Genomic DNA, 23,526 nt, shown 5'->3' with positions numbered 1-23,526 from the left:
AGAAACCATATCATCACAGAGTGTGGAAACAACTTTACCAATAGCAGTTGTCTTAATTCCCATAAGAGGAGCTACATGGAAGGGAAGTCATAGGGCTTTAGAAAGCGTTGTGATTTCAGTTCCCCAAATTTTTTGTTGGTAAGCGAGAGAATTATTGAGTTTTGCCCCATTTTTTGACTTCTTGCCACATTTGTTAAGTGAGTCACTCGTCGTTAAGTTAGTAACACTGTTGTGAATCTGGCTTTCCCATTGGCTTTGCTTGTGAAAAGCTCACAAAAGGTAATCACATGACCCAGAGACATTACAACTGTTATGAATCAGTTGCCAAGCATCTGAAGTTTGATCAAGGGACCTTGGGAATGCTGCAACAGTGTGAAGTTTGTGAAAGTGTGAAAAACTGTCATAAGTCATTTTTTTCAGTGCTGCTGTAACTTTGAACAGTCACTAAATGAACAAATCGAGGCTACCTCTAGTTGTCCAAAATTTCATGTGAGGACCATTTGAGTAATAATCCAAATAAATGTACCGCTGATTTAAATGGTATCCAGTTTGACTGACTTGAGCTCAAAACATTCCATCAAAAGTACTGGATTCTAGACAATTCAAGATTTCGGTCTCCCGAAAAGGGTTGTGGATATGTTTTATTTTGAAAAAATATCCAGGATACAAAAGAGAAACATACAAACAATGTGCAAGTTCTTTCTGTGTTTCTTTTCTTATACTAGATTGGTCAACTGTCCGAATAGCAAACCCAAAAGAAGTAGACTCTCTCGGTGGCTTTGAAAGTATAACTTTATTGGATACACCATCTCGGTACTGCAGAAGCAAAACTAGCTCTGGTTTTCCTGCGGAAATGGTCACTTAGTTAAACAACAGGTTCCCTTTCTCCCCACCCCTGGGTGATCACATGTTCCAATGATAAAACTCCCTTTTATTATGGGAACAATCCATGTCTCTGTCTAGCACCTGCGATAGTGACCTTGGGAAGGTTCAGGCTCTCACAATCCTAGACAAAAGCTTAGCTTTCCATTTCTCCCCTCCCTCCTCCACTTGAATAGCAAGTTGAAGAGTGATAGAAGCTTAGAAGAAATAGAGCAGACATGTCAAACACAAGGCCCGGGGGCCGGATCCGGCCCACGAAGTGGTTTCATGTGGCCCGTGAAGCCATCCTAGAAACAGTGAGGGAACAGCCCCCACTGCCTTGGCCCTGGCCCAGAGACCCTCCTTCTGCCAGAGACCCTCAGATCTGTCCCGCTCCTGCCCAGGTCCCCATAGGCACCCTTGATGCGAACGATGTAGAGCTGGCCATGCCCACCCTGTAGGCCATACGCACTCTAGCCACGCCCACCCAGTAGGCCACGCCCACCCGGCCCCTTGAGGGCAACCGCAATGCTGATGCGGCCCTCAATGAAATTGAGTTTGACACCCCTGAAATAGAGCAATTCAATCCTGGCATGCTGACCCCCTGGAAAAAAAGGTAGACCTAGACAAATATCAAATACACATTAACATTACTCAAGAACATTACTCTAGCTCTCAATTTCCTCTTTGGACATTTTGGGTATCTTACATGGAACCTTCTGACTAGTTCACCTGTACAAACATGGGCAACAATCCACCCAGCATCAGCTGAGGGATATTCTTTCCACTGCACTAAGTATTGTTTTAATAAGCTATAGTGGAACACTGGATGAACTCGCCTTATTGCCTTTGGCAAGTGTAATTTTGCCATGGCTGGGTTTAAAATCCAAATGACCAGGAAAGGCCCTATAGCCATGGTGGCGAACCTATGGCACGGGTGGCATGCAGAGCCGCCTCTGTGGGCACGCGCGCCCTCACCCCAGTCCTAGGCCTTCAGCTGGGTTTTATAAAACCTTTTTACTTTAGGCCTCGGCCGACGTGTGCAAAAAAAAAAGGTTCAATCAATCAATTTCAACTCGCAGGAAAAAAAGATCTCGCAAAGTTGGAATTGATTGAACTTTTTAGTCCCACCCAGTCTGCCGTTACCACTGCAGCCACGCCCACCCAATGGGCCACGCCCACCTGGCACCCAATGATACATAAGTGGGTTTTGGGTTGTAGTTTGGGCACTCGGTCTCTAAAAGGTTCACCGTCACTGCCCTCTATACTTGGGACCCAGCTTCTTACGTGGTTGCCTCAACTTTGGTAGATAAACATACTTTATCCCCAATTTTGAATTCCCTCTGGAGGGCTCTCCTCCGCCTGGTTCTTTTGCATCTCTGGCTTTTGCAACATCTCCCCAAGCGGATATTAGGGTGTCCCATCAGTTCAGCTAGTGTTGATGAAGGAGAGCATCAGTACAAACTCAACTGAGACCAGAATCATCCTTTCTTAGATGAATTCTGTGTTTTGCTGTGGATATAAACTCTAAAACCAGTTTTAATATTAAGAATGATGGAATACAAAGGCAGTAGAGGTCAGTAGCTGGTCCTTTTCTCCCAGGAAACCAGGGGGGTGGGGGTGGGGAGGCAGAGGGGATGGCTTCACACATGTGGCCACCTTTGATACTTGTGAACCTTTGCTTTGGAGTTGAGGATTTGATAATCTCAGCAAGAGGATGTAAAGAAATGTATCCAGAAGCTTCAATTGGTTCAAATGCTGTGGCCTGCATGGTTTTGTTTGGGCCAAGGTGGGCACATGTGTCATCTCCTGCTGGAGCTGCATTGGCTGCTTATTTGCTTCTGTGTCCAACATTGCGTACTGGTTGTCACCTTTAGAGCCCTACATGACTTTGGACCAGGTTATTTGAAGGACATTCTTCTCCTAGTTACATCTACCCCACCTACCAGAAAGGGTAGGCAAGGAATTCTGTGGGTCCCCTCTCCTAAGGAGGTACATCTAGTGGGACCAAGAGGAAGGACCTTCTCTGTGGTGTCTCCCTCCCTGTGGAACATCATCCCTGCAGAAATATGATGGGACGCCCACTTTTGCACTCTTTCACAAGATCCTGAAGACCTGGTTTTGACAATGAGCTATTGCTATTGGTATTGCCATTAACAATGGGCAGTATAATTAGTATAAAAACGGTTGTTGTAAAGAAGCAATTTCTCCTCTTGCAGATGGAAACTTGGGGACAAAGAGTGGTTATCTTCTCCTGCTTAGTCATTTCACCTCTTCCTACTGACCCCTACAGCATGGGAAGTAGGCTTCAAAATGCTATGGACATACCCATCATATTTTTTTTAGGCAGCCAACCTGGTGGCAATTTGAGAGATGTCAATCTCAATTTCTTCAAGAACAATGAAAAGGTCCTTCTCCCTTCCACAGCTGTAATTAAGAATATTAGCCTCCATGGCCGACAGCAGGTCCAGCACAACATCCCAAGTCTTTCTGGGGTTCAAATAATTGCCATGGAGACTGTAACCCAGGTGGATGTTGGGAAGGAGTTGGAGTTCCTAGTTGATATATTGGATGGCCAAAACAAAGCAGATAACTTTCCAATAGCAGGTGGAGTCTCTTCTGGAGAAGAGAAAGATAGGGATAAGATGCATGATAGGAACAAAAAAAAATCTAATAAAAATATATGAACAAAAAAAGGAACAACATGCATTCATTCTTCATTTAGTCCATATAACATATTTCATGTTACTCTGTATGGTAATCCTTCAGGTTCAAGGAAGACACACTGACGTGAAGTTCATCTATGGATACGGAGGTGGCTCTGCAGTCCCAATCTGTAGGTCCAGACCTTAGCACAATGGGGCACTGAAAGTACATGTTGTAGTAGCTGTGGGTGTTTTTCTGTGATGTTGTGCATAGTTTTCTATCAGTTTTTGTTGGCACCTGCCTTCAAGGCTGGTGGAGGTTCATAGCATAGGGCTTGCCAGACGTTCTGTCAGGAGCTGCAGCTTCCAGTTCTACTAAATTAAATTCCTAAATTTAGAATTAAAAAATGATATTTTTTAAGTGTCTAATGAGCCATAGAAGGGACACGGTGGCTCAGTGGGTTAGGACGCTGAACTTGTCGATCGGAAGGTGGGCAGTTTGGCGGGTCGAATCCCGAGTGCCGCGTAGCAGAGTGAGCGCCTGTGACTCGTCCCAGCTTCTGCCAACCTAGCAGTTCAAAAGCATGTAAAAATGCAAGTAGAAAAATAGGGACCACTACGGTGGGAAGGTAACAGCGTTCCGTGTGCCTTTGGCATCTAGTCATGCCGGCCACATGACCACGGAGACGTCCTCGGACAAGCGCTGGCTCTTCGGCTTTGAAACGGAGATGAGCACCGCCCCCTAGAGTCGGAAACGACTAGCACGCATGTGCGGGGGAACCTTTACCTTTACCTTAATGAGCCATAACAGTTTTAGCTGACTGAAGTGTGTGGGCTCCTGCCTGAGGGAATCTACATTTATTTTATTTTAATCCCATTTTTATCCCGCCCTTCTCCGAAGAATCAGGGCGGCTTACAGTCTAAAGCACAAATCAATGTGCTTAGCAATAGCCTTCATTCTATGTATATGCCTGCTTATTAGGGCTTTCACACACACACCCCAAGCGGCATTATTACAAAGTCAGCTTAATTGCCCCCAACAATCTGGGTCCTCATTTTAACTACCTCGGAAGGATGGAAGGCTGAGTCAACCTTGAGCCTGGTGGGATGCGAACCTGCACTAATTGCAGGCAGCTGGTGTTACTTAAGGAGGCGTTAGCCCACTGCTCCACCAAGGCTCTTTATGATTGGTTGCTAGGTGTAAAGGGGGAGTTTCCCCTTTTTCCCGCCATTTATTCTTCTGTGTGCTTTGTGTGCTGTTCTGAGATTTACCTGATGATTGTAGTGATGTGCCTAACTTATTTGATGTAAATCTAGATGTTATATTTATTTATATAAAACTACGTTTCAGTGCCTCTGATTTCATTTGCTGAGCAAACTGGCTGAGCAATTCCCTGACAGTAGCACAGCTAGGAAAGGGAGGTTGGCCCAGATACCTGGGCCAATATCAGAACAGAAATATTGAGCAACAGCAAGAGGTATCATATAACCTCTAACAAAATTGTGTTTTTGCCTAAACAATATTGTTGTTAGTTGCAAAGTCATGTCTGACCCATCGTGACCCCATGGACAGCGTTCCTCCAGGCCTTCCTGTCCTCTACCATCTTCTGGAGTCCATTTAGGAGTAAGGCAATTTTATTCCTGAGAGGAATAAAATTTTATCCATTCTTTCAACCATGTTAATACAGATGCTTGATAGTAGAAAGCCCACACAGGTAGCCTAAAACCTCCATTTTCCTTAGCATCTTGCAACGTTTTCATCTTTATTCTAGCTTTCTTTCCTTGCCAAACAAACTTCAAAATTAATGAATTTAAATCTTGGAAGAATTTTTTTTTCAAGTTTTATCAGAATTGTTTGAAATAAAAATAAAATCTTCTGCAATATATTCATTTTAACTGTAGCAATTCTATTAATACATTAACCTATCTGGTCATGTTTCCTATCTGGATTACCTTGGAGGGCTGACAGAATATTGTTAGGCTGTCTTTTCTGTAAATGATTTCAAGCTGGCGTGAGATTTTAACACCACCATACAAGCCCTTCCAAAAATAATCTGACGTTCGCAACTGATATTCAACCCAAAGTTCTTTTTTTTTTTTAGAGAGAGATTTTATTAGTTCTTTCTTCCTTACATACATGGTTCTTTCCTCTAGCCATTTGTAGAATGACTCCCAGGTTTGGTAGTATTCTGTTTCTTCTTTATCTTTCAATCTCACAGTTAATCTGTCCATCTCTGCGCATTCCAGTATTTTTTTAATTACTTCTTCCTCTGGTGGTATTCTTTCATTTTTCCAGTATTGCGCAAAGGTGATTCTTGCTGCTGTTGTAACGTGTAGAACCAAATATAAACTTTGTTTATTAATCTTTTCTGGTATTATACCTAATAGAAAAAGCTCAGGATTAAATACTACATGTTCTCCTAACATTCTTTTTAACCGTGTATTTTTTTCCAATAAGCCTTTGCTTTACCACATGTCCACCAGATATGATATTACGTGTCTGAATTATGTTCACATTTCCAACATCTATCTGACATATTTTTAAACATTTGTGCTAATCTTGCTGGTGGCAAGTACCATCTGTAAAACATTTTATATAGATTTTCTTTATACGAAGTTGATATTGTCAATTTATAATTTCTCTCCCATAGCTTTTGCCATTTTTCTAGTTCTATATTGTAACCAAAGTTTTTCGCCCACCTTGTCAGCTTCTTTAGTTTGTTTACTGTCCATCTCCAAAATTAACAAAAAATTATACATTTTCTTAATTAGTTTCTCATCAGAGGTTAACAATATCTTATCAAATACAGTTAGTTCTTTATAAAACCCATACAGTTTCACATCTTTTTCATATCTACAGTATTTTGCACTTGTAGCCGTGCCCACCACGACAGGTTAATACCCTGATTTTCCAGTTCTTGTTTCGATGTTAATGTCCCATCAGTATTTAGAATATCTCTATATGTCCAATTTTTTTCAAAGTCTACCAAATTTGGATGTGAGAAAGTTCCATCATTGATAGCCACCCTGGAATTTTTTACATATATTTTAGTTTTAATTTTTTCCCATACTGTTCTCAAAGCATTTCTAATATAGTGATTTTGGAAATACTTATTTTATTTTTGCCGTACCACAAAAAAGCGTGCCACCCCAATTGTAAGTCATGTCCCTCCAAATATTTATTCCTGAGAGGAATAAAATTTTATCCATTCTTTCAACCATGTTAATACAGATGCTTGATAGTACAAAGCCCACACAGGTAGCCCAAAACCTCCATTTTCCTTAGCATCTTGCAACGTTTTCATCTCTGTTCTAGCTTTCTTTCCTTGCCAAACAAACTTCAAAATTAATGAATTTAAATCTTGGAAGAATTTTTTTTCAGGTTTTATCAGAATTGTTTGAAATAAAAATAAAATCTTCAGCAATATATTCATTTTAACTGTAGCAATTCTATTAATACATAAATCTATCTGGTCATGTTTCCTATCTGGATTACCTTGGAGGGCTGACGGAATATTGTTAGGCTGTCTTTTCTGTAAATGATTTCAAGCTGGTGTAAGCTCTTTTGTAAGGTCTTCCAAAAATAACATGATGTTCGCAACTGGATTATTGCCCAAATGATTCTTGCATGAGATTTTAGATGACTATTGGTAGTCCTCGATTTACAGCAGTTCATTTAGTGACCATTCAAAGTTACAAAAGCAAGTAACTTGTGACAGTTGTTCACACTTAAGACCGTTACAGTAACCCCCATGGTCACATGATCAAAATTCACGTGCAACTGACTCATATTTACAAAGGTTGCAGTGTCCCCTGGGTCATGTCAACACCTTTGCTTTACAATAAGCAAAGCCAATGGGAAAGCCCGATTCAATTAACAACTGGATTACTAACTTAACAACTGCAATGATTCATTTAACAATTGTGGCAACAAGTCATAAAATGGGCAAAACTCATTTAATAGCTGTCTTGCTTAGCAACAGAAATTTTGGGATCAATTGCAGTCATAAGCCGAGGACTACCTGTATTTCTATTGAAGCTCTTCCCACATTTCCTGTATATATGTGGCTCTTTCTAGGACAAGTAAGAGTGTAATTTCTCGCAAAGCTCTTTCCACACGCCATGAATTCATTCCTATGGTTTCTTCCCCATACGGATCCTTTTATGGGAAGACAGATCACAATCTTTCTTAAAGCCTCTTTCCATATTCCACACATTGAGATAGCTTCTCTCCTGTGTGGATCCTCTTGTGGTAATTAAGAGCACAGCTATCAGTAAAGCCCTTCCCACACTCCACGCACTGATATGGCTTCTGTCTTGTGTGGATCCTCTTGTGGGAATTAAGAGTACCGCTAGAATTAAAGGCCTTTCCACACTCCATGCACTGATATGGCCTCTCTCCTGTGTGGATCCTCTTGTGGGAATTAAGAGTACCGCTAGAATTAAAGGCCTTTCCACACTCCATGCACTGATATGGCTTGTCGCCTGTATGGATCCATTTATGACGAATGAGACCCCAGTTCTGACTAAAGCCCTTTCCACACTCCGTGCACTGATATGGCTTCTCTCCTGTGTGGACCCTCTTGTGGGAATTAAGATGACTGGTATATGTAAAGGTCTTTCCACACTCCATGCATTGATATGGCCTCTCTCCTGTGTGGATCCTCTTGTGGGAATTAAGATTACCGCTAAAAGTAAAGGCCTTTCCACACTCCTTGCACTGATATGGCTTGTTGCCTGTATGGGTCCTTTTATGAGAAATGAGACCCCAGTTCTGACTAAAGCCCTTTCCACACTCCATGCACTGATATGGCTTCTCTCCTGTGTGGATCCTCTTGTGGTTATTAAGAGTACTGCTACAAGTAAAGCTCTTTCCACATTCCACACATTGATATGGCTTCTCTCCTGTGTGGATCATGTTGTGTGCATTAAGATTACTGCTATGAGTAAAGGTCTTTCCACACTCCATGCATTGATACGGCTTCTCTCCTGTGTGGATCTTCTTGTGGCTATTAAGAGTACCGCTACAAGTAAAGGTTTTTCCACATTCCAAGCACTGATGTGGTTTCTCTCCTGTGTGCATCATGTTGTGGGAAGTAAGTTTACCACGAGAACTAAAGGTCTTTCCACACTCATTGCACTGATGTGGTTTCTCTCCTGTGTGGACCCTCTTGTGGGAAGTCAGTTTACTGCCATAATTAAAGGTCTTTCCACACTCCATGCATTTATAAGGCCGTTCTCCTGTGTGATTCCTTTCATGAGTTCTGAGACAGTAACTATCACGGAAGGTCTTTCCACATTCCTTGCAGGCATATCGTTTCTCTTTTGAACGTGTCTTTTTAAGGGAAATAAGATTAGCAGATTTATTAAAGCTCTTTCCAGACTCCATGCATTTAATTTGTGATGGCTTTGTTTCATTACTCTTTGGTTGCACTTGATCTGTAAAGTTGTTTTTTCTCTCTCTCAGATGGATCGCTTGGCATTCTTCCTTGCAATTCTTATTCTCTTGCCCATTAAAGCCTTGAAAAAGAAAATTGAAAACTGTAGTAAGACTAGGGGAATGACCAAATTTAGCAAAATATATTTAGGCGGTTTTGCTGGCAAACATGAAGATTCTAAGCCATGCTGTTACCAAAGATGTATTTCTAAGTGGGATCCCTCCAATTCTCATATATCGAAACTGGATGACCTCCGAATGAAAGTAAGCAAAACCTTGTCCTAAACTTTGACCAACCGTGTGTGTCAGCCTGTTCAATGACCTGGGATAATTCCAAGGGGCCACAAACTCCCCAAGTGCTATTGGACACCGATATAATGCTGGGACAGCAAAATACCCACTAACTCCCCAACTTCAGTGAAAAACCTCATCTCCACCTGTCTGTCAAACAGAATCTTTGAACGTCACTAAAATTTCTGGATGGCAAAAGCTCCCCACCCTCAAAAAAGTGATATTTTCCAATCAAAAATAACATCTAAGCCGCCCAGACATTCCTTCTCTACATTTCTGAGCACAGGTGGGGGTTCTTACCCAGAGAAGCCAGATTCCTGGAATTCTCCAGCATGACTTCCTCATGGAGTGCCTTTTGGTCAGGATCCAGCTGAGACCACTCCTCTTCGGAGAAATACACGGCCACTTCCTCCAAAGACACAACATCCTGGACAGGGAAACAAGTTTCCCAATTAACAGATAATCCCAAGGATAATATGACAGTTTTCTTTCACCAATTAATCAGAGAGATCCTATGAGCAAAACGGGCATCTTTCTGCAGCATTCAGAATGAGATCTCACAGCTTTTGGCTGATGGCACAACTGAAGCACATTGGATCAAGTTGGAAGTATTTGGAATGCCTTTCAGTGTAGCCAACAAAAACAGGTTTTTTGCTCAATTGGTGTGGCCAACAAAAACAGGTTTTTTGCTCAATTGGTGGCCAACAAAAACAGGGTTTTTGCTCAATTGGTAGTTGGGTATTAAACCCACAACTTCTCACTGGCTCCAATTCTTCCTAGAGTGGGCAGAAGGAAATACAGGGGAAATCAATCTGACCTTTTGCCTATGGACTGCTTTATCAACTGAGGGAACAAATTCTTCCCCCCAACTCCACAACTTCGTGGGAGTGTTGGGAGAGCTTGTAATGGTATGTGAGAATGACCCTGGGAGATAGAAAAGAAGATCTCTGGTCAAGACAACATGTGGACAATGAAATCTGAGCCTGAAGCAGGAGGGCAGAGAAAATTGATCAGAAGGGAGAGTTAAGTTAAGCCAAGTGTGAATTTTTAATGATATGATCTAAAATTTGTCTTGCTTGGAAAGAGCAACATTATACATTAGAAACAGCAACATTACACATTGAATATTATACAGAATAAAATTAAACCCATCCAAGGTTCATGGACCTTTCCGATATTTCTCTTCCTACCTGAGGCAGAGGTTCAGCCACTCTTTCAGCTCCACCACAAAGAGAAGGTGGTTCTAAAAACACTAAGGACAGCTTTCTATTATCTGTGAGATAGAAAATAGTGGAAGCAGAGAGATTTCACTCAAGATGAACAAAACTATCACCTGGATGTCCAAATCTCACATCACATGAAAAGAACTTCGGTTACCTAGTGTGGTGTCTTGACTTTCACCTTTCTGGAAGCTCTCCTTGAATAACAGCTCCTGGGAGGATTTGGATGAATCTTTCCACTTCTGGACAAGACGTGACACGAGAAAGAAGGGAAGAGTACAGAGACAGAAATGAATTATCAGGATTGAACACGCAACCTAGCAGACCCCAATGTCCATAGATTAAGCTGAAAAGTGAGAGAGGAAGAATTGCCCCAAATGCATCCTCTGGAAGAAGAATACAACAATGGGTCTTAGGAGTTCATAATCCCAGAAAATTCTACCAGAGACACATTGACAAATTCAGAAAGATTCTCTTTGGAACTGACATAATTACATTCTCACACCTGCAACTCTCCTTGCATCTTCTCAGATTCCTGGCTCAGCAAGAAGCCTTCGGCCAGGGCCACCGCCTGGGAACTGGTTTCCACTCCACACTCCCGCACCCATTTCTCCATCTCTGGGGGAAGGACAGCCAGGAATTGCTCCAGGAGCACCAGGTCCAGCATCTGGGCCTTTGTGTGTCTTTCTGGCTGCAGCCACTGACAGCAAAGGCGGTGAAGCTGACTGTAAACATCTCGGGGACCCCTCCCCTCTTGGAACTGCACTATTCTGAAGTGACAGCATTGGACCTCTGAACTGTTGGCTTCCTCTTCTTGGCTCTTCTGCCCAGGATTTGCCCCATTCTTCCCACAGCTCCAAGGCAGAGCAGCTGCAGGGCCTTTTCGAACTCCTGAATCTGCTGGACTTTGTCCCTCCACGTAATCCAGCACCAAAATGGACTGATCTCCCCAGCTCTTCCTAATCACAAGGGGTCTGTCCAATTCTCCTAATGCCATTCAGGCCTCTTCCCTCACAAGATACTTCAGTGTCCAGCGGAACCAGTATACGTATCTGAAAAGCAAAACACAGGAGGTTACAACAGGGTGGCAAATTTGAATACTGAGCATCCTTCTCCATAAATAAACAAATCAACAAAAGAAATTCTTATGAACCCACCAATGTCTGGGAAGACGGGGTGAGAATCTTATTAGACAGACTCATTTATGTTTGGGGAAAGGTCTTAGCACTCTTCTCTTGCTCAACTTCTATCAAGGAATCAAAATATCAGATGAATACATTTAAAATATGTTTTGGGTTTCCGTTTCTGGAAACAGATTATTTATATCAAATCGTTTTTGTTCCTGCCTAGAAAGTACTACCTTTTGCACAATCCAAATTATAAACGTCTCCAGTCACAGGAAAATTCACGTGAGTGCCTATCTAAATCGATTTAGCAAGCAGGTTAATCAACATTTGAATTTCTAGTAAAACCTAAGGCAGCAGAACCCCATTAACCTCGTGGCCCAAACTCCTGGGTCAGGGGAAGGCAACCTCGGCTCTTTTATGGCTCATAGCTGGCTCAGGAATTCTGGGAGTTGAAGTCCTTGAGTCCTAAAAGAGCCGAGGTTCCCTTCCCCTGTCCTGGGTGAACTCCAGAAGCCAGAATTAATAAACCACCATCCAATGCACCGGCAGAGCCACCAACGGATAGTGAGGCAAGGAGGGAAACGAGGAAACCGAGTTCCAGTCCTTACAACCCTCGCACTCAACTCTTGACACGTGGAACTGTAGCCTTGCGTACAACCCAACAAGAGGAACTCAATGAAGCTTTGCATACTCCACGCCCGCCTCCAGCATCAGAGGAAAGCCCCCTCCTCCCCCTCCACTCACTCTGGGTCACGTCTGGATCGCCCCCCGTGCGGGGATTCCCCACGGCCTCTTGGCCCGCTGGCTCAGCCTAAGGGACGCAGCGAAGGGGAGCCGAACCGGACACGGGAGAAAAAGCAAAGGCGCTTCCAGCCTTTCCGGCAAGTACGAATCTGCTTTCACATGGCGGAAGAGCCAGGCGCATGCTCAGTTCCCTCCGGAAGGCGACTGCCCATCCCTTCCAACCGCTGCCGAGGGAGACCCCTGGTGGACTCTCTGCGCTATGCCAGGGGATCCTGCAAGGGCGCCGAAGGGGGGCAGGGATGATGGGCGTGGGATTGGGTCTCTCTAACGTCTTGCCTTTCTAAATATGATTGCAGGTTTAGAGTTTTCTCTTGTTAATTTCTGGGAACTGCGTGTGATTTGTGAACGCTGAGGAAATCTTTGTTGAAGCTCAAAAGTCATTTTCCTCAAGAGTTGCCTCAGAAATTAGCAAAACACTTAGTGCACCTCAGGAGATCTCCTCCTCCTCCGGTGTTTAAGGTGATTCAGGCAGGCCATGAATGGGAAACCCTCCCTTTTCCCTCATGTTCAGAATTCTGGGAGCTGAAACTCGAGTCAGGCTTTATTCTTCACTCACTTGGGATGACCAGCCTTCCTTGATCGGTGGCTTGAAATCAGCCTCCCCTCATTCATTCCCTCCCCAATAAAAGAGAAAATGGTATGGGGTTCTTGCTTGTCTTAGGGATGAAGCCTTTTCCTGCACTTTCTTTGAGCGAGAAGTGGCTCTGATGCTGAGAAAAAGATGTGTTTCTGCCTGGTTTTCAGCCTTTTGCCTGTGAGGTAAATGTGAAAACCACTAGACCACAAAAAACTGAAGGCATGGGCAGGGATAGGCAACCTTGGCTCTTTTATGACTCATGGACTTCAACTCCCAGAATTCCTGAGCCAGCATGGCTCAGCTTGGAAATTCTCCCTTTCCCCTCAGCATGGCTGGCTCCCGAATTCTGGGAGTTTATTTATTTTATTTTTATTTTAATCCCATTTATATCCCGCCCTTCTCCGAAGACTCAGGGTGTCTTACAATCTAAGCACAAATCAATGTGCTTAGCAATAGCCTTCATTCTATGTACATGCCTGCTTATTAGGGCTTTCACCCCCCCCAAGAGGCATTATTACAAAGTCAGCTTAATTACCCCCAACAATCTGGGTCTTCATTTGATCTACCTCGGAAGGATGGAAGGCTGAGTCAACCTTGAGCCTGGTTGAAGTCCACGGGTCATAAAAGAGGCAAGGTTGTCCACCCCTGGGCATGGGCAACTATAAATCAGCATGGCCTTATCGCTTGCCAGCCACCTCAGTCTGGAGATTACAGCATTGTGTTAATGAGATGTTGTTCCTTATTCTTGGTGCCCTTCCAGAGCTCAGCTGGTAGAGTGAAGGACGGGGGAAGCACAATTTCAACCACTCTCAGACTGTTGGTTCAGTCCTGGCTGTTGAGAGAGTTTTTTTGACCAAATATCGCCACTGCAACATTTGGTGGGGAGGGGAAAAATATAATGTGTTATGTAACCCAATAAGATGAAACTCTGCTAGGATATATAAATGATCTAAAATAGTGGCCACCCACAGTGGAATGGGGCCATCTTGAGCTATCACAAAGGTGAGCTGGATAAGCAAGATAGCGCAGGACTGGTCCCTGATGTTTTCCTTTGAAAAAGCCACATCCTCACATTTACATCCTCCTGAACAGCTAAACCATTGGGAAGGTCCTAGGTTCAGAGGGTTGGGTTAGCCATCTTTCAAAATGTTGCTTCTGCGATGTTTTCTCCCAAAACTGCATTGTGAGAAAGTCTGTATTTAGGATTAGATTTATTAAATTTATATGCCGCCCTTCTCCCTAAGGACTCACGGTGGCTCACAACAAAAATTTAAGAAACATGAAATACAAAATTTTAAAAAAGAATTAAACAATAAATAGAATAAATACATGACAATTTAACTCAGTAAAAGCCAAATTTAAAAAACATATTCAGTCCAGACCTGCTTGTTGGAATAACCAAGTCTTCAGGTCACGGCGGAAGGACCGAAGGTCAGGGGCCGTCCGCAGCTCCGGAGGCAGTTCATTCCAGAGGATCGGTGCGCCACAGAGAAGGCTCTCCCCCTGGGGTTCACCAGACGGCATTGCCTAGCCGACGGCACCCTGAGGAGGCTGACTCTGTGGGAGAGAACCGGGCGATAGGAGGTTGATAATGGCAGCAGGTGGTCTCGCAGGTACCCCGGGCCTAAGCCATGTAGGGCTTTAAAGGTGATTATCAGCACCTTGAATCGCACCTGGAGGGTAACCGGAAGCCAATGCAGCTTGCGCAGGAGTGGTGTAACATGGGAGTATCGAGATACTCCCATAAGCACCCACGCGGCTGCATTTTGCAGCAGTTGAAGCCTCTGGATGCACTTCAACGGCAGCCCCATGTAAACAGCATTGCAGTAATCCAGGCGAGAAGTGACGAGGGCATGAGTAACCCTGCATAGGGCATCTCGGTCGAAAAAGGGGCGCAACTGGCACACTAGGCGAACCTGTGCAAAGGCCCCCCTGGTCACAGCCATCAGATAATCTTCCAAATTAAGCCGTGAATCCAGGAGGACACCCAAGTTGCGGGCCCTTTCTGAGGGGGACAGAACCTCCCCCCCCATCAAGAGAGATGGAACCTGTTGGACAGTACGAGATGCCGATATCCACAGCCACTCGGTCTTGGAGGGGTTCAGCCTGAGCCTGTTCCTTCCCATCCAGACCCGCACCGCCTCCAGGCACCGGGACATCACGTCAAGGGAATCACAGGGTTGGCTAAGGGTGGAGATGAACAACTGGGTATCATCCGCATATTGGTGATACCTCACCCCAAAGCCACGGATGATCTCACCCAGCGGCTTCATATAGATGTTGAACAGGAGGGGGGAGAGAACCAACCCCTGAGGCACCCCACAAGTGAGGGGCCTCGGCGTAGATCTCTGTCCCCCTGCCAATACAAACTGCGAGCGGCCCAAGAGGTAGGAGGAGAACCGCCGTAAAACAGTGCCTCCCACTCCCAACCCCTCGAGCTGTCGCAGCAGGATACCATGGTTGATGGTATCAAAAGCCACTGAGAGGTCAAGTAGGACCAGAACAGAGGAACAACCCGTCCCGGGCCCGCCAGAGTTCATCCACCAGTGTGACCAATGCCGTTTCCGTGCTGTAGCCGGGTCTGAAACCGGACTGGTACAGGTCCAGATAGTCCGCTTCATCCAGGAATTGAGGGAGTTGATACACCACAACACTCTCGACAACCTTCGCTACAAAGCAAAGGTTGGAGACAGGACAGTAGTTATTCAACAAGGCCGGGTCCAGAGCAGGCTTCTTGAGGAGGGGCCTCACCAAATGTGGGATTCAGAGACCAGTCAACGCAGGGTGTCCCAAATATGTCTGTCTGCCTAAGCAGAGTTTATTGTATTTATACAGTTTAACAAGCAGGAAATAACGCACAGCAAAAGCGTTGTTTATTGGTGTACACCCCAGTCAATCTTAGAGAACATCCGAAACATCCAAGCCAGGGCAGAGTCTCTTTTATCTAGCTGGTTCTTTGCAGTCCTTGGCAAGGCTAATTGGAATGACCTCATAGTCCTGTGGATAACTAGATACTGAGGCAGGCAATTTTCTGCGCATGGTCGTTTCATATCCTTGACCTCCATCTCTACAGCTTCTCTCCTGTGTGGATGCCCTTGTGGGAATTAAGATGACTGCTACAAGTAAAGGCCTTTCCACACTCCATGCACTGATATGGCTTCTCGCGTGTGTGGATCTTTTTATGAGAGGTGAGATCACAATTCCACCTAAAGCCCTTTCCACATTCCACACATTTATATGGCATCTCTCCTATGTGGATCCTCTTGTGGGAACTAAGATTACTGCTAAAATGAAAGGTCTTTCCACACTCCATGCATTGATATGGCTTCTCTCCTGTGTGGATCCTCTTGTGGGAACTAAGATTACTGCTAGAAGTAAAGGCCTTTCCACACTCCATGCATTGATATAGCTTCTCTCCTGTGTGGATCCTCTTGTGGGAACTAAGACGACTGCTACAAGTAAAGGCCTTTCCACACTCCATGCACTGATATGGCTTCTTGCGTGTGTGGATCTTTTTATGAGAGGTGAGATCACAATTCCACCTAAAGCCCTTTCCACATTCCACACATTGATATGGCTTCTCTCCTGTGTGGATCCTCTTGTGGGAACTAAGATTACTGTTACAATGAAAGGTCTTTCCACACTCCATGCATTGATATGGCTTATCTCCTGTGTGGATTCTCTTGTGGTTATTAAGAGTACTTCTACAAGTAAAGCTCTTTCCACATTCCACACATTGATATGGCTTCTCTCCTGTGTGGATCATGTTGTGGGCATTAAGATTACTGCTACTATGAAAGGTCTTTCCACACTTCTCTCCTGTGTGGATCCTCTTGTGGGAACTAAGATTACTGCTAATATGAAAGGTCTTTCCACACTCCATGCATTGATATGGCTTCTCTCCTGTGTGGATCCTCTTGTGGGAACTAAGATTACTGCTAAAAGTAAAGGCCTTTCCACACTCCATGCATTGATATGGCTTCTCTCCTGTGTGGATCCTCTTGTGGGAACTAAGATGACTGCTACAAGTAAAGGCCTTTCCACACTCCATGCATTGGTATGGCTTCTCTCCTGTGTGGATCCTCTTGTGGTTATTAAGAATACCACTACAAGTAAAGGTCTTTCCACACTCCAAGCACTGATATGGTTTCTCTCCTGTGTGGACCCTCTTGTGGGAATTAAGATGACTGCTATAAACAAAGGTCTTTCCACACTCCATGCATTGATATGGCTTATCTCCTGTGTGGATTCTCTTGTGGTTATTAAGAGTACTTCTACAAGTAAAGCTCTTTCCACATTCCACACATTGATATGGCTTCTCTCCTGTGTGGATCATGTTGTGGGCATTAAGATTACTGCTACTATGAAAGGTCTTTCCACACTCCATGCATTGGTATGGCTTCTCTCCTGTGTGGATCCTCTTGTGGTTATTAAGAATACCACTACAAGTAAAGGTCTTTCCACACTCCATGCATTTATAAGGCCGTTCTCCTGTGTGATTCCTTTCATGAGTTCTAAGACAGTGATTATCACGGAAGATCTTTCCACATTCCTTGCAGGCATATCGTTTCTCTTTTGAACGTGTCTTTTTAAGGGAAATAAGATTAGCAGATTTATTAAAGCTCTTTCCAGACTCCATGCATTTAATTTGTGATGGCTTTGTTTCATTACTCTTTGGTTGCACTTGATCTGTAAAGCTATCTTTCCTCTCTCTCAGATGGATCGCTTGGCATTCCTCCTTGCAATTCTTATTCTCTTGCCCATTAAAGCCTTGAAAAAGAAAAATGAAAACTGTAGCAAGACTAGGGGAATGACCAAATCTTTTCTTTTGAAATTTAGCAAAATATATTTAGGCGGTTTTGCTGGCAGACATGAAGATTCTAAATTATGCTGTTACCAAAGACGTATTCCTAAGTGGGATCCCCCCAATTCTCATATATCAAAACTGGATGACCTCCGAATGAAAGTAAGCAAAACCTTGTCCTAAACTTTGACCAACCGTGTGTGTCAGCCTGTTCAATGACCTGGGACAATTCCAAGGGGCCACAAACTCCCCCAAGTGCTATTGACACTGTTATAATGCTGGGACAGCAATATACCCACCAGCTCCCCAACTTCAGTGAAAAACCTCATCTCCACTTCTCTTTCAGACAGAATCTTTGAAAGTCAATAAAATTTCTGGATGGCAAAAGCTCCCCCACCCTCAACTTGGAATGATGCCAAACTCAGAACACAAGTGGGCACATCTCAGTCAGTTTGGTCCAATGGTTAAGGCACCAGTCTAGAAACTGGGTGACTGGGAGTTCTAGTTCTGCCTTAAGCGCAAATGCTGGCTGGGTAACTTTGGGCCAGTCTCTCTCGGCTCAACCCATGACACAGCATTATTGTTTGGGTAAAAATAGGAAGGAGGAGGAGGAGTACTGGGTGTGTCTACTACCCTGAGCAAAAAGTAACAAAGGCGGTATATATATAAAAAGTGATATTTTCCTATCACAAATAACATCTAAGCCCCCCAGACATTCCTTCTCTACATTTCTGAGCACAGATGGGGGTTCTTACCCAGAGAAACCAGATTCCTGGAATTCTCCAGCATGACTTCCCCATGGAGTGCTTTTTGGTCAGGATCCAGCTGAGACCACTCCTCTTCGGAGAAATACACGGCCACGTCCTCCAAAGACACAACATCCTGGACAGGGAAACAAGTTTCCCAATTAGCAGATAATCCCAAGAATAATGTGACAGTTTTCTTTCACCAATTAAGCAGAGAGATCCTATGAACAAAACAGGCATCTTTCTGCAGAATTCAGAATGAGATCTCACAGCTTTTGACTGACGGCACAACTGAAGCACATTGGATCAAATTGGAAGTATTTGGGTATTTGGCACGCCTTTCAGTGTAGCCAACTAAAACAGTTGTGTTTTTTTTGCTCAATTGGTAGTTGGGTATTAAACCCACAACTTCTCACTGGCTCCAATTCTTCCTAGAGTGGGCAGAAGGAAATACAGGGGAAATCCATCTGATTTTTTGCCTATGGACTGCTTTATCAACTGAGGGAACAAATTCTTCCCCCCAACTCCACACCTTCGTTGGAGTGTTGGGAGAGCTTGTAATGGTATTTGAGAATGACCCTAGGAGATAGAAAAGAAGATCTCTGGTCAAGACAACATGTGGACAATGAAATCTGAGCCTGAAGCAGGAGGGCAGAGAAAATTTATCAGAAGGGACAGTTAAGTTAAGCCAAGTGTGAATTTTTAATGACATGATCTAAAATTTGTCTTGCTTGGAAAGAGCAACATTATACATTAGAAACAGCAACATTACACATTGAATATTATACAGAATAAAATTAAACCCATCCAAGGTTCATGGACCTTTCTGATATTTCTCTTCCTACCTGAGGCAGAGGTTCAGCCACTCTTTCAGCTCCACCACAAAGAGAAGGTGGTTCTAAAAACACTAAGGACAGCTTTCTATTATCTGTGAGATAGAAAACAGCGGAAGCAGAGAGATTTCACTCAAGATGAACAAAACAATCACCTGGATGTCCAAACCTCACATCACATGAAAAGAACTTCGGTTACCTAGTGTGGTGTCCTGACTTTCACCTTTCTGGAAGCTCTCCTTGAATAACAGCTCCTGGGAGGATTTGGATGAATCTTTCCACTTCTGGACAAGACGTGACACGAGAAAGAAGGGAAGAGTACAGAGACACAAATGAATTATCAGGATTGAACACGCAACCTAGCAGACCCCAATGTCCATAGATTAAGCTGAAAAGTGAGAGAGGAAGAATTGCCCCAAATGCATCCTCTGGAAGAAGAATACAACAATGGGTCTTAGGAGTTCATAATCCCAGAAAATTCTACCAGAGACACATTGACAAATTCAGAAAGATTCTCTTTGGAACTGACATAATTACATTCTCACACCTGCAACTCTCCTTGCATCTTCTCAGATTCCTGGCTCAGCAAGAAGCCTTCGGCCAGGGCCACCGCCTGGGAACTGGTTTCCACTCCACACTCTCGCACCCATTTCTCCATCTCTGGGGGAAGGACAGCCAGGAATTGCTCCAGGAGCACCAGGTCCAGCATCTGGGCCTTTGTGTGTCTTTCTGGCTGCAGCCACTGACAGCAAAGGCGGTGAAGCTGACTGCAAACATCTCGGGGTCCCCTCCCCTCCTGGAACTGCACTATTCTGAAGTGACAGCATTGGACCTCTGAACTGTTGGCTTCCTCTTCTTGGCTCTTCTGCCCAGGATTTGCCCCATTCTTCCCACAGCTCCAAGGCAGAGCAGCTGCAGGGCCTTTTCGAACTCCTGAATCTGCTGGACTTTGTCCCTCCACGTAATCCAGCACCAAAATGGACTGATCTCCCCAGCTCTTCCTAATCACAAGGGGTCTGTCCAATTCTCCTAATGCCATTCAGGCCTCTTCCCTCACAAGATACTTCAGTCTCCAGCGGAACCAGTATACGTATCTGAAAAGCAAAACACAGGAGGTTACAACAGGGTGGCAAATTTGAATACTGAGCATCCTTCTCCATAAATAAACAAATCAACAAAAGAAATTCTTATGAACCCACCAATGTCTGGGAAGACGGGGTGAGAATCTTATTAGACAGACTCATTTATGTTTGGGGAAAGGTCTTAGCACTCTTCTCTTGCTCAACTTCTATCAAGGAATCAAAATATCAGATGAATACATTTAAAATATGTTTTGGGTTTCCGTTTCTGGAAACAGATTATTTATATCAAATCGTTTTTGTTCCTGCCTAGAAAGTACTACCTTTTGCACAATCCAAATTATAAACGTCTCCAGTCACAGGAAAATTCACGTGAGTGCCTATCTAAATCGATTTAGCAAGCAGGTTAATCAACATTTGAATTTCTAGTAAAACCTAAGGCAGCAGAACCCCATTAACCTCGTGGCCCAAACCCCTGGGTCAGGGGAAGGCAACCTCGGCTCTTTTATGGCTCATAGCTGGCTCAGGAATTCTGGGAGTTGAAGTCCTTGAGTCCTAAAAGAGCCGAGGTTCCCTTCCCCTGTCCTGGGTGAACTCCAGAAGCCAGAATTAACAAACCACCATCCAATGCACCGGCAGAGCCACCAACGGATAGTGAGGAAAGGAGGGAAAGGAGGAAACCGAGTTCCAGTCCTTACAACCCTCGCACTCAACTCTTGACACGTGGAACTGTAGCCTTGTGTACAACCCAACAAGAGGAACTCAATGAAGCTTTGCATACTCCACGCCCGCCTCCAGCATCAGAGGAAAGCCCCCTCCTCCCCCTCCACTCACTCTGAGTCACGTCTGGATCGCCCCCCGTGCGGGGATTCCTCACGGCCTCTTGGCCCGCTGGCTCAGCCTAAGGGCCGCAGCGAAGGGGAGCAGAATCGGACACGGCAGAAAAAGCAGAGGCGCTTTCAGCCTTTCCGGCAAGTACGAATCTCCCTTCTGATGGCGGAAGAGCCAGGCGCATGCTCAGTTCCCTCCGGAAGGCGACTGCCCATCCCTTCCAACCGCTGCCGAGGGAGACCCCTGGTGGACGCTCTGCGCTATGCCAGGGGATCCTGCAAGGGCGCCGAAGGGGGCCGGGGATGATGGGCGTGGGATTGGGTCTCTCTAACGTCTTGCCTTTCTAAATATGATAGTGTCATCTGTACAGATTGCAGTTTTAGAGCTTCCTCTTATTAATTTCTGGGAACTGCGTGTGATTTGTGAACACTGAGGAAACCTTTGTTGAAGATCAAAAGTCATTTTCCTCAAGAGTTGCCTCAGAAATTAGCAAAACACTTAGTGCACCTCAGGAGATCTCCTCCTCCTCCTGTGTTTAAGGTGATTCAGGCAGGCCATGAATGGGAAACCCTCCCTTTTCCCTCATGTTCAGAATTCTGGGAGCTGAAACTCGAGTCAGGCTTTATTCTCCACTCACTTGGGATGACCAGCATTCCTTGATCGGTGGCTTGAAATCAGCCTCTCCTCATTCATTCCCTCCCCAATAAAAGAGAAAATGGTATGGGGTTCTTGCTTGTCTTAGGGATGAAGCCTTTTCCTGCACTTTCTTTGAGCGAGAAGTGGCTCTGATGCTGAGAAAAAGATGCGTTTCTGCCTGGTTTTCAGCCTTTTGCCTGTGAGGTAAATGTGAAAACCACTAGACCACAAAAAACTGTAGGCATGTGCAGGGATAGGCAACCTTGGCTCTTTTATGACTCATGGACTTCAACTGCCAGAATTCCTGAGCCAGCATGGCTCAGCTTGGAAATTCTCCCTTTCCCCTCAGCATGGCTGGCTCCCGAATTCTGGGAGTTTATTTTATTTTTATTTTAATCCCATTTATATCCCGCCCTTCTCCGAAGACTCAGGGCGTCTTACAATCTAAGCACAAATCAATGTGCTTAGCAATAGCCTTCATTCTATGTATATGCCTGCTTATTAGGGCTTTCACCCCCCCCCCAAGAGGCATTATTACAAAGTCAGCTTAATTACCCCCAACAATCTGGGTCTTCATTTGATCTACCTCGGAAGGATGGAAGGCTGAGTCAACCTTGAGCCTGGTTGAAGTCCACGGGTCATAAAAGAGGCAAGGTTGTCCACCCCTGGGCATGGGCAACTATAAATCAGCATGGCCTTATCGCTTGCCGGCCACCTCAGTCTGGAGATTACAGCATTGTGTTAATGAGATGTTGTTCCTTATTCTTGGTGCCCTTCCAGAGCTCAGCTGGTAGAGTGAAGGACGGGGGAAGCACAATTTCAACCACTCTCAGACTGTTGGTTCAGTCCTGGCTGTTGAGAGAGTTTTTTTGACCAAATATCGCCACTGCAACATTTGGTGGGGAGGGGCAAAATATAATGTGTTATGTAACCCAATAAGATGAAACTCTGCTAGGATATATAAATGATCTAAAATAGTGGCCACCCACAGTGGAATGGGGCCATCTTGAGCTATCACAAAGGTGAGCTGGATAAGCAAGATAGCGCAGGACTGGTCCCTGATGTTTTCCTTTGAAAAAGCCACATCCTCACATTTACATCCTCCTGAACAGCTAAACCATTGGGAAGGTCCTAGGTTCAGAGGGTTGGGTTAGCCATCTTTCAAAATGTTGCTTCTGCGATGTTTTCTCCCAAAACTGCATTGTGAGAAAGTCTGTATTTAGGATTAGATTTATTAAATTTATATGCCGCCCTTCTCCCTAAGGACTCACGGTGGCTCACAACAAAAATTTAAGAAACATGAAATACAAAATTTTAAAAAAGAATTAAACAATAAATAGAATAAATACATGACAATTTAACTCAGTAAAAGCCAAATTTAAAAAACATATTCAGTCCAGACCTGCTTGTTGGAATAACCAAGTCTTCAGGTCACGGCGGAAGGACCGAAGGTCAGGGGCCGTCCGCAGCTCCGGAGGCAGTTCATTCCAGAGGATCGGTGCGCCACAGAGAAGGCTCTCCCCCTGGGGTTCACCAGACGGCATTGCCTAGCCGACGGCACCCTGAGGAGGCTGACTCTGTGGGAGAGAACCGGGCGATAGGAGGTTGATAATGGCAGCAGGTGGTCTCGCAGGT

At 44.5% G+C, this 23,526-nt stretch overlaps 2 protein-coding genes across 2 annotated transcripts in view; both read right to left on the bottom strand.

Annotated features, from left to right (window-relative positions):
- Nucleotides 1-5,830: 5,830 nt before the first annotated feature.
- LOC310636263 (uncharacterized protein) overlaps nt 5,831-23,526 on the bottom strand; it is a 36,193-nt gene continuing 18,497 nt past the window's right edge. The window contains exons 2-6 of the mRNA XM_083355928.1: nt 10,960-11,506; nt 10,612-10,696; nt 10,425-10,507; nt 9,535-9,661; nt 5,831-9,026 (exon numbers count right to left, since the gene is read on the bottom strand). Of these exons, the coding sequence (XP_083212054.1) occupies nt 7,696-9,026; nt 9,535-9,661; nt 10,425-10,507; nt 10,612-10,696; nt 10,960-11,451 (2,118 nt within the window). The 5' untranslated portion in view covers nt 11,452-11,506 and the 3' untranslated portion in view covers nt 5,831-7,695. The remainder of the gene's footprint in view (nt 9,027-9,534; nt 9,662-10,424; nt 10,508-10,611; nt 10,697-10,959; nt 11,507-23,526) is intronic.
- On the bottom strand, nt 11,452-21,404 carry LOC310633336 (uncharacterized protein; the record flags this gene model as incomplete). Its single annotated transcript, XM_083351039.1, has 7 exons — nt 21,259-21,404; nt 19,893-20,439; nt 19,545-19,629; nt 19,358-19,440; nt 18,522-18,648; nt 17,102-17,732; nt 11,452-11,506 (listed from the first exon to the last, which is right to left on the bottom strand). Exons 2-7 carry the CDS (start codon nt 20,382-20,384, stop codon nt 11,452-11,454), a joined length of 1,473 nt encoding a protein of 490 aa, XP_083207165.1. The 5' UTR covers nt 20,385-20,439; nt 21,259-21,404.

The sequence above is a fragment of the Vipera ursinii genome (genome assembly GCF_947247035.1).
Source record: "Vipera ursinii genome assembly, chromosome: 2".
Classification (NCBI taxonomy): domain Eukaryota; kingdom Metazoa; phylum Chordata; class Lepidosauria; order Squamata; family Viperidae; genus Vipera; species Vipera ursinii.
This window is presented reverse-complemented; position numbering and strand designations above follow the sequence as displayed.